Source organism: Oncorhynchus clarkii, chromosome 24, assembly GCF_045791955.1.
Source record: "Oncorhynchus clarkii lewisi isolate Uvic-CL-2024 chromosome 24, UVic_Ocla_1.0, whole genome shotgun sequence".
In the NCBI taxonomy this organism is placed as follows: domain Eukaryota; kingdom Metazoa; phylum Chordata; class Actinopteri; order Salmoniformes; family Salmonidae; genus Oncorhynchus; species Oncorhynchus clarkii.
In genome coordinates this window covers 29,002,189-29,019,719 of record NC_092170.1, presented here as the reverse complement: position 1 = coordinate 29,019,719, position 17,531 = coordinate 29,002,189, and the positions used below count along the sequence as shown (strand labels likewise).

The window sequence follows — 17,531 nt, the reverse complement described above, 5'->3', positions numbered from 1 at the left end:
AAATGGGGGTATTTTGGATGTAAAAATAATCTTTATTGAACAAAAGGAACATTTATTTTGTAACTGGGAGTCTCGTGAGTGCAAACATCCGAAGAGCATCAACGGAAAGCGATTTAATTTATTGCTTTTCTGACTTTCGTGACCAATCTACTTGCCTGCTAGCTGTTTGTAATGTTTTGTCTGCTGAGAGAGATGTCCTTACATAAACGCTTGGTATGCTTTCGCCGAAAAGCTTTTTTGAAATCTGACATGCCCGGTGGATTAACAACAAGCTAAGCTGTGTTTTGCTATATTGCACTTGTGATTTCATGAAAATTAAATATTTGTAATTTAATTCTAATTTGGCGCTCTGCAATTCAGCGGATGTTGACAAATGATCCCGCTAACGGGATGGGTGCGTCAAGAAGTTAAGACTGACATCTAGTGGAAGTGCTAGGAACTGCAATCTGGAAGGTATTCCTTTTACTTTCCCAATAACAAGGATTTGAATGGGCAAAAATTCTGTATGGATTCTACTTGCCTGTCATATCAGTTCTGTTATACACAGACATTATTGTAACAGTTTTTGAAACTTCAGAGTGTTTTCTATCTAATACTACCAATTACATGCATATCCTAGCTTCTGGGCCTGAGTAACAGGCAGTTTACTTTGGGCACGTCAGTCATCCGAAATTCTGAATACTGCCACCGGCCCTCAAGAAGTTAAATAGTCCTCGCAAACACCAGTCTCAACATCAACAGTGAAGAGGCAACTCCTTCTAGGCATATCTCAGACTTGCCAATAAAAAGATTAAGATGGGCAAAATAAGACATTGGGGCCTCCTGGGTGGTGCAGTGGTCTAAGGCACTGCATCGCAGTGCTAGCTATGCCACTAGAGACTCTGGGTTCGAGCCCAGGCTCTGTCGCAGCGGGCCGGGACCGGGAGGTCCATTGGCCTAGCGTCATCTGGGTTAGGGAGGGTTTGGCTGGTAGGGATATCCTTGTCTCATCACGCACTAGCGACTCCTGTTGCGGGCCGGGCGCAGTGCACGCTGACCAGGTAGCTAGGTGCATGCATGCATGCATGCTGGCTTCCGGGTTGGATGCGCGCTGTGTTAAGAAGCAGTGCGGCTTGTTTGGGTTGTATTTCGGAGGACGCATGTACGTTTGAGTTGTTCTTTGTGATCTGAACAACATTTGTGAGACGCAGAAAAAATGAAAAGATGCTGGAGGAGTGCTTGATGCCATCTGTCAAGGGAGGCGATGTGATTTTCTGGGGATGCTTTTTGGTGGTGGTTAAGTGGGAGACTGGGTAAAGGATCTTGAAGGAAGGCTATCACTCCATTTTGTAATGCCAATTTCCTCCTACAACAGGACAATGACCCAAAGCACAGCTCCAAACTATGCAATAACTATTTGGGGAAGAATCTATAACGGAGTGGCCAGCACAGTCACTGGATCTCAACCCAATTGAGCTGTTGTGGGAGCAGGTTGACCGTAAGAGCCAATTCAACTTGTGCGAGTTGCTTCAGGAAGCATGGGTGGAAATATCTTCAGATTACTTCAACAAATTGACAACTGGAATGCCAAAGGTCTGCAGGCTGTATTGCTGCAGATTGAGGATTCTTTGATGAAAGCAAAGTTTGAAGGACACTTAATTCAATTAAAAAAGATTATTTATAACCATGTCAACTTCTTGAGTATTTCATATTCATTTTTCAACTAATTTCATGTATGTTCATGGAAAACAACAATATTTCTAAGTGACTCAACTTTTGAACGGTAGTGGAGTATTCAGACCCTTTGCTACGAGACTCCAGATTGAGCTCAGCTGCATCCCTTTTCTACAACTTGATTGTAGTGATTTCAATTGATTGTACATGATTTGGAAAGGCGCACACCTGTCTATATAAGTTCCCACAGTTGACAGGGCATGTCAGAGCAAAAGCCAAGCCATGGTGTTGAAGGAATTGTCCGTAGAGTTCCGAGACAGGATTGTGTCGAGGCACATCATTTCTGCAGTGTTGAAGTTCCCCAAGAACACCATGGCCTCCATCTTTCTTAAATGGAAGAAGTTTGGGACCACCAAGACTCTACCCAGACTTGGCCGCTTTGCCAAAACTGCGCAATCGGGGGAGAAGGGCCTTGGTCAGGAAGGTGACCAAGAACCCGATGGCCACTCTGACAGAGCTCTAGAGTTCCTCTGTGGAGATGGGAGAACCTTCCAGAAGGACAAGCAGCACTCCACCAATCAGGCCTTTAAGGTAGAGTGGCCAGATGGAAGCCACTCCTCAGTAAAAGGCACGTGACAGTCCGCTTGGTGTTTGTCAAAAGACACTTAGACTCAGACCATGAGAAACAAGATTCTCTGTTCTGATGAAACCAAGATTGAACTCTTTGGCCTGAATGCCAAGTAACGTCTGGAGGAAACCTGGCACCATCCCTACGGTGAAGTGTGGTGATGGCAAAATCATGCTGTGGAGATGTTTTTCAGCGGCAGGGACTGGGAGACTAGTCAGGATTTGAGGGAAAGATGAACGGAACAAAGTACAGAGATCCTTGATAAAAACCTGCTTCAGTGTGTTCAGGACATCGGACTGTGGTGAATGTTCGCCTTCCAACAGGACAGCGACCGTAAGCCCACAACCAAGACAACACAGGAGTGGCTTTGGGAAACGTCTCAATGTCCTTGAGTGGTCCAGTCGGAGCCCGGACTTGAACCCCGATCAAACATCTTTGGAGAGACCTGAAAATGGCTGTGAAGCAACGCTCCCCATCCAACCTGACGGAGCTTAAGAGAAGAATGGCAGAAACTAAATACAGGTGTGCAAAGCTTAAGGCTCAAGGATGTAATCGCTGCCAAAGGTGCTTCAACAAAGTATAGAGTAAAGGGTCTGAATAGTTATGTAAAAGTGACATTTCAGTTTATTTTTTACTACATTTGCAAACATTTCTGAACCTGTTTGTACAAATCATTATGGGCTATTGTGTGTTGCTAGATGAGGGAGAAACAATTTAGTACTTTTTTTTAATAAGGCTGTAACGTAAAAATTATAACAAAGTCAATTGTCTGAATACTTTCCAAATGCACACCGTTTGCCTGTGCTTTGTTTGTTCAAAATGAATTCGTATGCATCATTACCAGTCGTCAAGGCTTTGTGGAGTACAATTAACTGACTGCTCCAAATGAGTTAAATTACTGACAACTGGTGGAGTTTGTAGTGAAGGTTTAATGTACTTGCATCCTTGCTCTAGTTCTCGGTCTCGAGGGTTCCCGGAGGCTCGGGCGTTCCCGGAGGCTCGGGGGTTCCAATGTCTGATTTCTCATTTTAATAACAATCTCTTAGTATTTCATTACTTTTCATTATTCCTGTTATTAGTGATGGGCCTGTGTAATGTGCTCTCTGCCAGGGTGGACCAGTAGTGATTGGAACAGAGCCTCATGTCTCAGGATTGTGTTCTAATAGAGTCCCTCTGTCTGTCGGCTCATGCTGTCGTGTCTGGTGGGCCGGCTGGGTATTTTGGGAGCTAATTTACTGTCTCTCATGAGGGTGGTGGAGTGGGGATGGAGGGAGCGGTGTATGAGATGCACCCAGGGTGATTCATCTCCATGCTGCATTGGCAAGACATGCAGATTTTTATTTTATTTCACCATTTAATGTTTGTGCCTATGATGCAGTTCAGCCCGGCACTTGTATATAAGTCAAGTACAGTCTGGGGGAGAAACGCACCCTGAGTGTTTTGTGGAGAGATGAAGAAAGAGCACAGGGTTGAAAGGCGATAGAGGTCTCCCCAGTGGCTCACACTGATAAATGGCTGACATAGAAATGTCAAATCATTGAAAACAGTACTCACTCTTCCAGCCTCTCTCCCCCTGATCTGCAAAACACTCAATTGTACAATAGGGGTTTCCTCCACCACCACCACATCCTACAAATTGCATTCCCAAGTGCATGTGAGCTAAATTGAAGCAGCCTCAGTGCTGCTATGAGTGTCTTTTCCAGAATTGGAGAAGACAGAAAATGGCAAGGTGAGGTCTGTCATACCGTGCCATTACATGCTGTTGGTTAGGGCTGTGATGATTTAGAAATGTTGGGTAACTATTCATTATCATGCAAAATGGCCACAGTTGTCATTTTAAAAAAATATATTTTTATTGTAGTACATCATAACGTTACAACTTAATGAATACAATAAAGTTTTGACGCCCCTTGTGCTCGTAAAATTATTACTAACTTTACCTGCTTCATGTAAAAACCGTTCTTCAGTTATTTACCAGAAGTTTGTTTACTGCAATAGGCTTGCTGAGAGTCACTGTGCTTTTTATGATGATGTATTCATGTTCTCTGTGTAATCACCAGAGCAGAAGTTTGGGCGGTACGAAACTGCTATTAGGTGAACTATATCTACTTGAAAATAAAGTTAATGGTTATTGCCCATAATTGTCAGTTATGCGATTGTGGCAGCCCTGCTTATTTGGGAGATAAACAGCCTACACCAATGGATGGGATCTGATCTGCAGTCAAATCAAAGAAGCAGCTTCCCACAGTTCTCTCTGATTAGCCCACTGGGCACATATGAGCTTGATGCAGCCCAAGCCAAATCATCATTGTCTTGATGTAGTGCAAACCTGATGTGTTTTTTTTGTGTGTGCCAGTCATTTAGGGACTTACCTAAATATAATGACTTGTTTTAGTGTTGAGAGAAACCAGTACCCAAACAAACAAGGAGGAATCTGACCTTTTTTCCCCAGTTTGTTTTGCTGTGACCTTAGTGGCCATATCTTTTCAATTCCCATTCAACCCTCATACCGGTCTGTACACATAAAAAGAGTGGTTATCGATTTAAGTGCTAGAGTCAGGGTAACCTCGGCATGTGCTGTGTGTTTTCAAGGGGGGGGGGCACAGTGGAATAATGAAGACCCTTACTGAAGACGATTCAGTGGGTGAATGAGGGGGAGGAAACAGGTGGTCAATTGTAAAAGAAGAGCAATAAGAGACCGTCTCAACTCTAGCTGTTCCAACCTGCTGCCCATCTCTCACATCGGTTTCTTTTTGCCTGTGGGCCTGGTGAGCTGGGAGAGATGACTCCTTTTGTCAGTAGATCAGTCATGATGATGCTGGACTTTGGGCCTGAGGGCAGGGCACTGTGATCTGCCCAGCATGTCCAACTTCTTTAACCCCCCACCCCCCCAGGTTTTCCGTATGATACAAAGTGCCCTTATCGTATGCACTATAGTCTGCCCTGCTATGGAAACATTTGCATGTGTGCTACATGGATCTCAGATTAAGATTCCTAAAAGGTTTAAATATTATATATTTTTCTTCAGTCCTTTTTCTGTTCATTTGATGAGTTTCCTTTGGATTAATCTCCACATGAATGTGAGAAACACAACACTTTCTCTTGGAGCACACTGGCATACCTGGAACTCTTTTGAACAAAACGCACTACCTTTTTTCAAGATACCTTTTTGTGTATTGAAAATGATGCTGTTTCTATTCGGCTGTGTAACTGTTAACAAGACTGCTTATACGATCTTATTTTATAGTCTATGAAACTGCAGCTTTACAGCAGCAGCCAATAGATGTCACATCCTGCTCCTACTGCTTTAACCAAAGTTTTTATTTAGCGCCTTAGCTACCAAACGGCCTGCTCTCCAATCCTCATTTTGTTTAATTGCTGCTGACCGCCGGAGAGTGAGCGGGGAGATTGTGGGAGAGGTGAAAGTAGCTGTAATGAGAAAGGCGTGATGTATTAATCAGGGCTGACATCTCTCATCCCCTCTAGTCTCAAGTGGCAGAGAGCTCCCAGTTCCACCCAGCAACATCTGGAGACTCAGCAGGTGGATAAACTCCCAATTAGAACCAGGTTTCCACCTAAGTGAAACTGGAGGCTGCAGCACTTTACACAGCTGATGGATGTAGTCTTGGCTGGGCAGTCTAGTCTCAAGTGGTTCATCACGTGGTTGAGGATGGAAGTTACTGCTGGTTTGGTGCTGTTTTGGATTTATTAAGTGTGTGTTTGGGTCTATTTTGCTGGAAGGTGAAAGCAGCAGGGGCACCGTGAGGAGAGGTTTGTTGTCTGGAGAAGTGTGTGTGTGTGGAGGCTGGGAATTATTCTGTACACGAGAGACCATGTAGTCACATGGTGATTAGAGGCCTGTTTGCCTGAGGCTGAGAAATGTACTATATCGACGGAGTCATTTCATCAATTCCGCCCCGGCCTAATGGCCAATTTAGCCAGCAAACGACAGGCGTTGAGGCACTACACACCTGGTTAACGTTTGAAGAGTCGCCTGAACAGTGAGATTGCAGGCCTCCCAAGTGGCGCAGCAGTCTAAGGCACTGCAGTGCTTGAGGCGTCACTACACCTCGACCGGTAGACCCACGAGGTGACTCACAATCCGTCCAGGTTAGGGGAGGTTTTGGCCAGCCGGGATGTCCGCGTCCCATCGCGCTCCAGCAACACCTGTGGCGGGCCGTGCGCATGCATGCTGACACGGTCTCAAGGTATATGGTATTTCGTCCGACGCATTTGACTGGCTTCCGGGATAAGCGAGCAGTGTGTCAAGAAGCAGTGCGACTTGGCAGTGTCGTGTTTCGGAGGACAAATGGCTCGACTTTAGCTTCTCCATAGTTCGTACAGGATTTGCAGCGATGGGACGAGACTGTATCTACCAATTTGGACATCACAAAATTGGGGAGAAAAAACATTGAGATTGAGACTCCTCATGAATACGGTTTCTCTCTCTCGCTCTTATTTTTGACTTAATGACTTGGTTCATTGGTATTGAGCTATTCTCACTTGGTACAGATTATCTCCTGCCTACAGCAGACTGGTTATGTGGGGGTTGGAGCATTCAGTCCTGTGATCTGGTCTGAGGAAGTGTCCAGTGCAGAGGCCTATAAAAGTAGCCAAGTGTACTGCACATCCAGGTTAGTGAAGTCCCTTACCCTCAGGTTTACTAGGTCACTGTTTGACTCTTAATTGCCCTACACTCAAGTGTAGTGCCTTACATTTTAGTGTCCTTATCTTCCACCTCCCAAGGCTCCTGCCTTACCCCACGTCACTGTCTAGGCCTGTGTCCTGTCTTCTACTGGTTGTCTCGTTGATCCTCTCCTCCAATCCACTTTTAAGAGAGGTGAGGAAGCAAGGATTTGACCGCTAGTAATGTTTCCAGACACTGTCTATATTTACTGTCCTGATTTTACTTACTGCCTCATTGGCTCCCTTCTGTTTGTTCTTAACTGACTTGCCTAGGTTAATCATATATATATATATATATATGATTAACCTAGGCAAGTCAGTTAAGAACAAATTCTTATTTACAATGACAGCCTACCCAGGATGATGCTGGGCCAATTGTGCACAACCATATGGGACTCCAAATCACGGTTGGTTGTGATACAGGTTGGAATCGAACCAGGGTCTGTAGTGACGCCTCTAGCGATGCAGTGCCTTTAGACCGCTGCACCACTCGACCTTCCTGATGCAACAAAAGTGCAGAGATGAGGTGCTGTCGTTTTATTTAGAGATACTAATAAAAGATCCTGGACATGTCATGATGCCAATTGGCTCAGAGTGCTTTTGATTGTTCATTCCTGTTGATGGAGCCACCAATGAGATTGTTTCTGTTACCCATGGGGCAGGGTGGGGAACCTGATCAGACCAGTTTGGGCTTACCTACTTGCTCGCCCAGGTAACCAGAGCCTTCAGCCTGGATACCTTTTTAATATTTAAACAGGGCTCAGCCCAAACAACTGAAATGTTCTGTGGACCTGGAGAAAATGCCTTGGGTTTTAACCAACTGTTTGATCCTAGCACCACAAAGATAGTCTAGCACTCACTGTATATTATGTTGATAACCCACGTCACCCCATTGTGGATTTCATTCGAGAGCATTATTTGTCCATGTACCCCAAGCCCTTTTATAAATTGTATAGGAGGATCTCGTCTCGTGCACTCGTTCTACCCATGTGTAGCATCAACCTGCCACAGTCAGTTCCCAGGTGCTACTCAAACCTGTTTTTCTGGGCTTTGTTGTTGCCAGTATAGTGCTATTGTCTGGTGACAAGTATCATTATCTGTAATCTATCCATTAATTTGCCTAACTGTTGGCTGATGGGATGGATGTGTGGCTCTGGCAAGGCAGGCAGCTGGATTGTAGCACAGGGATTTTGAGTTTACTAAGGAACAGTATGAGAAGGAATAGACAAGGAGTTGTGAAAGAGGAGACACCTGCTGACCTTTCAACTTGACTGACCTCTGTTAATAGCACCTGGGTGTGTGTACTCAACCCAAGTGGATTACGCCTCTAGAATACACCTTGAGCTTCCAGTAAAACAACTCCTGCAAAGTCTGACAGGACTTGGAACAAGCGGCTTTGTCTACTGGGGCCAGGTTTCAAATACTTCACTATCTGGATCCAACTTGTGGCAATGCATCTACTGACCCCCAGAGCAGTGCTAGGGTATGATGCCTTTCTGACCTTCTGCTCTCAGCTGGGTGCATATCTGAAGGAGCTGGATTACAGTAGAAGCTGTGGGTAAGGGGGTGCTATTGTACTCTTTAGTCTCCTTTTGTATATGAGATGGCAAGTCATTTGGACGAATGGCCTCATTGACCAACCCTGCTGGCAACTCCCTTTTGATCTTTGTCGTGAAGTGATGAAAAGTAGCACCAATCTGTCAAGATAGCTGTTTGTGATGGCGTGTTACTATTTTATAGCTAGCGTCCTGCTAGGTTTTTCTGTTTCATCTTTTTTCATGTAGTGTGTATGCACATAGTTTGATTCGTAATGTTTCTACCATTCCTCTTCCTCTGCTAAATGTTTTTCTGTTGCACTGACTGCTTTCTTTCATCTCTCCACCTTGTCCCCCCCCTCTCCCCTGCCTTCCTCATCTTTAGCCATCTCTTTCCCTCATCTCTCCACCTTATCCCCCCTCTCCACCACCCTGCCGTCCTCTTTAGCCATCTCTTTCCCCCATCTCGCCACCTTGTCCCCCCTCTCCCCCACCCTGCCTTCCTCATCTTTAGCCATCTCTTTCTCTCTCATCTCTCCACCTTGTCCCCCCTCGCTCTTCATGTTAATGATCAATGCTCCCTTCTGTGTGGTGCTGTGTTTGACAGTTGTGTGACAAGTTGTTACTAGCTAGTTGACTGACTCATACATGGTTAACTGTATTTTGTCAACGTTGTGTGGTGAGGGTTGAAATGGACTGTAATGTAGACACACAGTGGGGTTGAAAAGGTTTCCAGCCCGTGCTCTCTGCTGGCCTCGGGACTCCTCTGCTCTGACGAAGGGAGCTCTTTAGTCTCACACAGAGGTCAAACACGTAGCGATGCTGTCATAAATAGAAGCCCATGTGAAAACAAGGCCATGGAACAGACACATCCTAATGTACTGATACGCAGAAGCTGCATTAGGATTTTTATACAGTATGCATTTCAATTTATTAGCTGGTGGTTGTAGAATCTGTGTGGGGTTAGACTTGACTCTGCTTTCTACAGCTTGTGTGATTAAGCCTCCCCAGATTGAGGAAAGGGCATGGTGAGAGGAATGCCACTCGAAAGTGTGTGGGAGTAGAGATGGTGGGAAGGCTTTCTTGTCTCTCATGGGAGAAACATGAGAGGGAAAGGGGATGGATAGGCACTGAGAAGGGTAGCGAAGAGGCGGGCATGGTTGCAAAGCTGAACAGCGAGATGGTTAGACGGTAGAGGGTTGAAATGTTAACATGAACAAGTATGTCTTCATGCTCTCTCCATACTTGGAAGGTGATGTCTGTGAGAGGAGTAAGATGACACAGCTCTCCCACCATCATTCTGCCCTCTGTCCCTCCCTCTTTCTCCCCCAGTTTCCCTATTCAGTCTCACCTACTGAAGTAACACTACAGTGCTCTCACTCACATGAGGCTGTCTCTGCAGCAACCAGCGAAGTACATTCCAGCCAGGGAGGCTTTCAGCTCTCTTCTAGGAGGTTTGGTCAGTGGCATGTCTCTTCTAGGCGGTTTGGTCAGTGGCATGTCTCTTCTAGGCGGTTTGGTCAGTGGCATGTCTCTTCTAGGCGGTTTGGTCAGTGGCATGTCTCTTCTAGGCGGTTTGGTCAGTGGCATGTCTCTTCTAGGCGGTTTGGTCAGTGGCATGTCTCTTCTAGGCGGTTTGGTCAGTGGCATGTCTCTTCTAGGAGGTTTGGTCAGTGGCATGTCTCTTCTAGGCGGTTTGGTCAGTGGCATGTCTCTTCTAGGCGGTTTGGTCAGTGGCATGTCTCTTCTAGGAGGTTTGGTCAGTGGCATGTCTCTTCTAGGAGGTTTGGTCAGTGGCATGTCTCTTCTAGGAGGTTTGGTCAGTGGCATGTCTCTTCTAGGAGGTTTGGTCAGAGAGCAGGATCGACATGCCATTCTTTTTCTAGCTCCACTTGAAGCACAGAGCAAGCGAGACTGGATTGTTTTGTAGTCTTTGGGAAATAATTTCTGTGGCCTCGTGCTTAGCCCCCTTCCTCGCTCTTTCCTTCTGTCTTCCCCTCCCTCTCTCCTTCCAGCGGCTGTTTTCCTGTCGTATCTGGGAACTGACTGAGGCTAGACTGTTTATCTATCCTATTTCTCTCTCTCGGTCTTCCTCGCTCAATCCACTGTGTTCTGGCCATAGTTGAACAAGGCATTCAGGAAAAGTCTGAGATTCCCTCTCTCCTCCTAGTGTTTGCGTACACATTGCCTTGAGTCGTGACAAAGCTAAATGCTGAGACCAGCTTGACTTTGGATATTGTTTCACATGGTAAGAAGTCTCTCTGTTTTTCTCCATGTTCCCTCTCTTGCTCTCTGTCTCTCATTCGTTTGTTACTCTTGCGTTCAAGCTGCGTTGTGCTAAAGAGACTCTGAAGGGAGCGTTGTGGTACTCTATCATTCCACAGCTGTTTGGCTAACACACACACACACAAAGAGAGAAGGCACTTCCTCTAGGGTTGGGATGAGAGATGATTAGCTGTTAAGATGTGCTGTTACACAAGTCTGGAGAGTGATTAAGTCACTGTATTTTTCTGTCCTGTGAGACGATGTGCTCTGCTTTTAACTGTAAAGCAAACTCGCTATCAAGATGTTATACTCCAATTCTTAAAGTATTGGATTTCACCTTGGCTCTCTCACTGTAACCGTATCCTATGGTTTGTCATACTTGCGCTGCGGCAGTGTACTATTATTCAGTCTCGCAGTAAATCCCTCAGTGTTGTATTTAAGTTACTGTTAGAGCAAGTCATCTTTGTGTTAGGTTGAGTGTTTATGACTAGAGATGTGCTTGCCCTATCACCTAACAGTTCAGTCACACCTCTGTCTGCTAGTCCTGGCTCAGATGGACTGGAACACTGAAATAGCCCAGACTCCACCCACCTTGTATCAATGGCGTTATTCTCAGGCTCTCACATTAATAAACAGTGTAACCCCTCATCCCCTCATCTTCCAATACGCAACATATCACTGTTTTCCCCTCTGCTCAATAGTCATTTCTAGAGAGGTTGGGCTCCAGGAGAGTTGTATTGATCCCCCAGCCAGCCAATGGCCCGGGACACAACACAATGTTATGGGAATCCATTTATATACTGAGGTAGGACGGTGTGACGGACATCTGCTCTTCCACAAAGCACATGAGATGGTGGGGAGGAACACGGGATGAGGAAGCACCACTGTCCTGGCAATAAGTGACGGCACGTCACAGAGAGAGGAGAACTAAGGGGAGACGGAGGAGCAATAAGGGACGGCACGTCGCTGAGAGAGGAGAACTAAGGGGAGACAGAGGAGCAATACGGGACGGCACGTCACTGAGAGAGAGAGAGGAGAACTAAGGGGAGATGGAGGAGCAATTAGGGACGGCACGTCGCTGAGAGAGAGGAGAACTAAGGGGAGACGGAGGAGCAATAAGGGACGGCACGTCGCAGAGAGAGGAGAACTAAGGGGAGACGGAGGAGCAATAAGGGACGGCACGTCGCAGAGAGAGGAGAACTAAGGGGAGACGGAGGAGCAATAAGGGACGGCACGTCACAGAGAGAGGAGAACTAAGGGGAGACGGAGGAGCAATAAGGGACGGCACGTCACTGAGAGAGGAGAACTAAGGGGAGACGGAGGGTAGAATGTCAAATTCTTTTGGGATAAGAGAATCTGCTATTTAAAAGCTCTACAACTGACTGTGTGCATGTGCAAAACTATATCTGTTCTTGTCCATTTTCTGTGTATATGTCGGTTCAAAGCTGCTGTCACTCATTTGATCTTGATATAATGCGTTTTCAAGTTATGAATGAGTCTGTGGGGCCTTGTATTGTCTGGCCAGTCTCTGTTGTAATATGCTGACAACAACACTGCCAACGCCAGCCTGCTAGCAGTGGCCTCCATGCCAGCTGCTCTCACCTATACTAACGGAGAGGTCTGCTAGAACAACTAGAGATGTTCCTATTCCACTCCTTTACCCGTCATCTACCTCCTTTCCTCTGTTCATCACTCCATATTTCCTCCCTTAAGGCACGGACACACCGGTAGCGTTTGCCGACAGAGTACTAATCACCTCCTGAAGAGAGTGTGAGCCATAATTTGCAAACCATGTAGAATCACACTACAATGTTTGGTATTGACCCCCACCGATGGGGTGATTCCTAAAACACATTGCGCCGAACAAATGGTGTAGCGGTCTGAGGCACTGCATCTCAGTGCTAGACGTGTCACTACAAACCCTGGTTTGATTCCAGGCTGTATCACAACTGACCATGATTGGGAGTCCCGTTGGTCGGCACACAATTAACCGGGGTAGGCCATCATTGTAAATAATAATTTGTTCTTAACTGACTTGCCTAGTTAAATAAAATACTAATAATGAACGACAGATCGACATTTGTCACGGTGTTTGCGCTCCCTTAGGGGGGGGGGGGGGGGGGTCAAGAGTGCACACACACAGAGATTGGACTTCACACACGAGGGCACATGTGACTGCAGACATCTTGGTAATGAAGTTGAGGTCAGCAGGAGAGTAATTGTCACTCTGTCCATGATGCACCATTTGATTTCTCTCTTCCCTCTCTTCCCTCTTTTAGTTTGTCATCTAATTGTCTGCTCTGGTGTTTTCCCTGTAGGCGTCATTTGATGACGAGTACCTTCCCTCAGACTAGACACACCACTCATTACAAAAGATGGGCTAGCTCAGTCAGCAAACAAGTGTCTGTCTGTTTCATACACACAGAGGAAGAGTGACTGTCTGATGGCGCAGCGCTGTGATCAGTAAGTCTGTGGGCCTCATTACATTGTGATAAATAGCACCCTTCATTCCAGCACAAATGGCACCATGAGTCATTTATAGACTGATAAATGAATAAATATGTAAATGGAAGATGTGTAGCTTTTTGGGTAGAGCCTGCACAATGTAAATGATGTCTGGAACACACACAGCCATGCACACACAGGCACGTACCTCCTACTTCACACAGACAATAGTTTGTCTGCGTTTGTTATGTGGTTCAAATCTGGAGCTGGCTAGCCACCTCTGCCTCACCACCTCTGTCTCACCCTGGTGTTTGGGTTCAGAGTGTGACCGACTCCCTCCATTGTGTCTCTGCAGAAGCTCTGCTCTCACAGGGAGGCGCAGGGTGACAGTTAAGGGTTCTCTCTCTGTTCTCTGGAAGCAGAGTAGGTCTTGTCATAAACAGGGAGGGCGTGTTTTTGGAACAGAAAATTTGGAACAGCTGGGCCCAGGGCTTGGTAACAGGGATGCACAGGGGTGTCCGTGGGTTTATGGGAAATGTAGTGGCAGGATGACTGTGCCGGAGATGATCATGTAAAATCTGTCACGGTAACTGACTGTTTTGAAGTCTTTGGTGGAATGATTTCTCAAATATTTTTGGTCTTGTTTAGTCTCCACTCCTTCTGAAAGGACCCTCATAAAATCTGAATCACCCAGAGTAACGTTAGCGTTCTGTCTGAATATCCTTCCTTTTTAAGAACACACACACAGGCCTTTTCATTGTGTGCATGCGAGTGACCCAACGTTTGTCGTGTTTCGTTATACAATGTATGGTCCTCTCTGTTCAGTATGTGATGAGTGTGGTTAAAACTGAGCAGCTACATTTCTGGGGGGGTCCAGCTACATTTCTGTGGGGGTGCAATCTCGTTTGGTGCATAGTTTGTGAAAGTTCATGTCGGGTTTGACACATGCACACGCAGAGTCTGTAGGGGTGGTGCCCTTGGCATGTGAGGCTGGTAACTGAGGAGGAATGTCTTCAAGTCTTTTGAGTGAGTCAGTAGAAGAGAAGAGTTCATCCTCCCTTTTTGTTGCTCAGATGTTCTCCCCCTCTTCTTCCAGAGAGCTGTTAGGAACTACAGAGCAGCCTGAGGCTTTTTCAGACTGATACATCTCTTTCTCTTGTGCTTCCTCTCCTCCCCCTTTCTCTGCTCTTTTGACTGTTTTTATCCTGGGTGAAGGAAGCCAGCTGCATTAGCCTGTCTGTTTTGAGAGTTGAATTTCGATATGTAAGAAAAGGGCCTTCATTGTTGTGTTGTCTTGCCATTGCCGCTGTGTGTAACAGAAGTTTGGGAAAGTGAGAATATGTCATGATAAAGTCAACTAATGTTTTCTTCTGTGTGTCTCCTGTAGGAGTGAGGTTCCCCTGACAGTGGACTGCGTCTCTCCTGTAGGAGTGAGGTTCCTCTGACAGTGGACTGCGTGTCTCCTGTAGGAGTGAGATTCCTCTGACAGTGGACTGAGTGTCTCTGTGAGAGCGGCTCTCAGCCAGGGACGACTGCCCTTCTGGCCACAGCGCCCATGAGGTAACGGCGAGAAGTCCCATACCACCCTCGCTCTGCCCTCCACCCCCATCTCCTTCGATCCCTCTCCAGCGATGGGTCAGAAGATCTCGGGCAGCATCAAGTCGGTTGACGCACGGGGCGATCCCTCCTATCGGCCTGTCCGCCGTGAGCTGCGGGGTCCAGACTTCTGCCGGCCTCCTCGTCTTGACCTACTTTTGGACATGCCCCCTGCGACCTCTGACCTGCAGCTCCACCATGCCTGGAACCCAGAGGACCGCTCGCTCAACGTCTTTGTCAAGGAGGATGACAAGCTGACCTTCCACCGCCACCCGGTGGCCCAGAGCACCGACTGCATCCGCGGCCAGGTGAGCTACACACGGGGGCTCCATGTCTGGCGGATCCACTGGCCGGCGAGACAACGAGGAACACACGCTGTCGTAGGGGTGGGCACGGCTGACGCTCTTCTACACTCTGTGGGTTACACAGCCCTGGTAGGTTCGGACTGTGAGTCGTGGGGCTGGGACTTGGGCCGGAACAGACTCTACCACGACAGTAAGAACCGGCCGGCCTCCACCTCGGCACCAACATACCCGTGTTTCCTGGAGGCAGACGAGTCGTTTGTTCTGCCAGATGCCCTGCTGGTGGTGCTGGACATGGACGAGGGCACGCTTAGCTTCATGGTGGACGGCCAGTACCTGGGCGTGGCCTTCGGAGGGTTAAAGGGCAGGAGGCTGTACCCCATTGTCAGCGCCGTGTGGGGACACTGTGAGGTCTCCATCCGCTACGTCAATGGACTCGATCGTAAGTCAATGTCCTTGTGGCTTGACAGTGGGAAACATCTGTCTACCCCTCGCTCTTTCTGTCTACCCCCTCTCGCGCTCTTTCTGTCTACCCCCTCTCGCGCTCTTTCTGTCTACCCCCTCTCGCGCTCTTTCTGTCTACCCCCTCTCGCGCTCTTTCTGTCTACCCCCTCTCGCTCTCTTTCTGTCTACCCCCTCTCGCTCTCTTTCTGTCTACCCCCTCTCGCTCTCTTTCTGTCTACCCCCTCTCGCTCTCTTTCTGTCTACCCCCTCTCGCTCTCTTTCTGTCTACCCCCTCTCGCTCTCTTTCTGTCTACCCCCTCTCGCTCTCTTTCTGTCTACCCCCTCTCGCTCTCTTTCTGTCTACCCCCTCTCGCTCTCTTTCTGTCTACCCCCTCTCGCTCTCTTTCTGTCTACCCCCTCTCGCTCTCTTTCTGTCTACCCCCTCTCGCTCTCTTTCTGTCTACCCCCTCTCGCTCTCTCTGTCTACCCCCTCTCGCTCTCTCTGTCTACCCCCTCTCGCTCTCTCTGTCTACCCCCTCTCGCTCTCTTTCTGTCTACCCCCTCTCGCTCTCTTTCTGTCTACCCCCTCTCTTTCTGTCTACCCCCTCTCTTTCTGTCTACCCCCTCTCTTTCTGTCTACCCCCTCTCTTTCTGTCTACCCCCTCTCTTTCTGTCTACCCCCTCTCTTTCTGTCTACCCCCTCTCTTTCTGTCTACCCCCTCTCTTTCTGTCTACCCCCTCTCTTTCTGTCTACCCCCTCTCTTTCTGTCTACCCCCTCTCTTTCTGTCTACCCCCTCTCTTTCTGTCTACCCCCTCTCTTTCTGTCTACCCCCTCTCTCTCGCTCTCTTTCTGTCTACCCCCCCTCTGTCTACATTATATTGGGAGGTTCTGTAATCTGTGCTGTGGTTTTGTATACCTCGGACCAGGCTATTCTCTAATACTGAAGCTCAAAGAAACTCTAGTAGCAGAAGGTCAATGGTGCATTATGTCTTAACAATGCTCACTTTACTCTCGCTGTACTTTATTGTTTTCTAAACAAGAGCCAATGTCCAAAGCCAGTGACTCATACAACCATACTCTCTCAATGAATAGTCGGAGAGCTCGCTTTGAATTGCTTACTGTGTAGATGAGGGCAGTAGGAAATGTTGAGCTCCACAATGATATTGTGTTTGGAGCCAGGGTTTATTTTCGAAGTGCTAAGGCAATTGCGCTGTCCCGGGGGGAGATTTCTGCTGAATCTACCTGCGCAGAGCACAGCGTGACAGCCCTGAATGTGACTGGGAGGAGGGATGGATGGAGAGTAAGAGGGCGAGTGATTAATTGTAATGAAAAGCACTAAGTTTAATGTACTATCTCAAAGCGCTTTAAGCAACAAGCACTTTTTTTTTCTTCTTCCAAAAACAAATAGTTAATGGACGATTATGGCAGGAATGGTAGTGCATTAGGAATGGTAGTGCATTAGGAATGGTAGTGCATTAGGAATGGTAGTGCATTAGGAATGGTAGTGCATTGGGAATGGTAGTGCATTGGGAATGGTAGTGCATTAGGAATGGTAGTGCATTGGGAATGGTAGTGCATTAGGAATGGTAGTGCATTAGGAATGGTAGTGCATTGGGAATGGTAGTGCATTGGGAATGGTAGTGCATTGGGAATGGTAGTGCATTGGGAATGGTAGTGCATTAGGAATGGTAGTGCATTAGGAATGGTAGTGCATTAGGAATGGTAGTGCATTAGGAATGGTAGTGCATTAGGAATGGTAGTGCATTGGGAATGGTAGTGCATTGGGAATGGTAGTGCATTGGGAATGGTAGTGCATTGGGAATGGTAGTGCATTGGGAATGGTAGTGCATTGGGAATGGTAGTGCATTGGGAATGGTAGTGCATTGGGAATGGTAGTGCATTGGGAATGGTAGTGCATTGGGAATGGTAGTGCATTGGGAATGGTAGTGCATTAGGAATGGTAGTGCATTGGGAA

The 17,531-nt window shown here is 47.2% G+C and overlaps 1 protein-coding gene across 3 annotated transcripts in view; it reads left to right on the top strand.

Annotated features, from left to right (window-relative positions):
- Positions 1-17,531, top strand: part of LOC139383063 (SPRY domain-containing SOCS box protein 4-like) — a 45,171-nt gene that overhangs the window by 11,766 nt on the left and 15,874 nt on the right. Inside the window, exons 1-2 of one of the 3 annotated variants that reach the window (XM_071127368.1) lie at positions 9,845-9,961; positions 14,600-15,552. In XM_071127368.1, the coding sequence (XP_070983469.1) occupies positions 14,844-15,552 (709 nt within the window). In that variant the 5' untranslated portion in view covers positions 9,845-9,961; positions 14,600-14,843. Of the gene's footprint in view, positions 1-9,844; positions 9,962-14,305; positions 14,476-14,599; positions 15,553-17,531 lie in introns of those variants that run through there. The other 2 variants (XM_071127367.1, XM_071127366.1) reach the window with 2 other exon arrangements.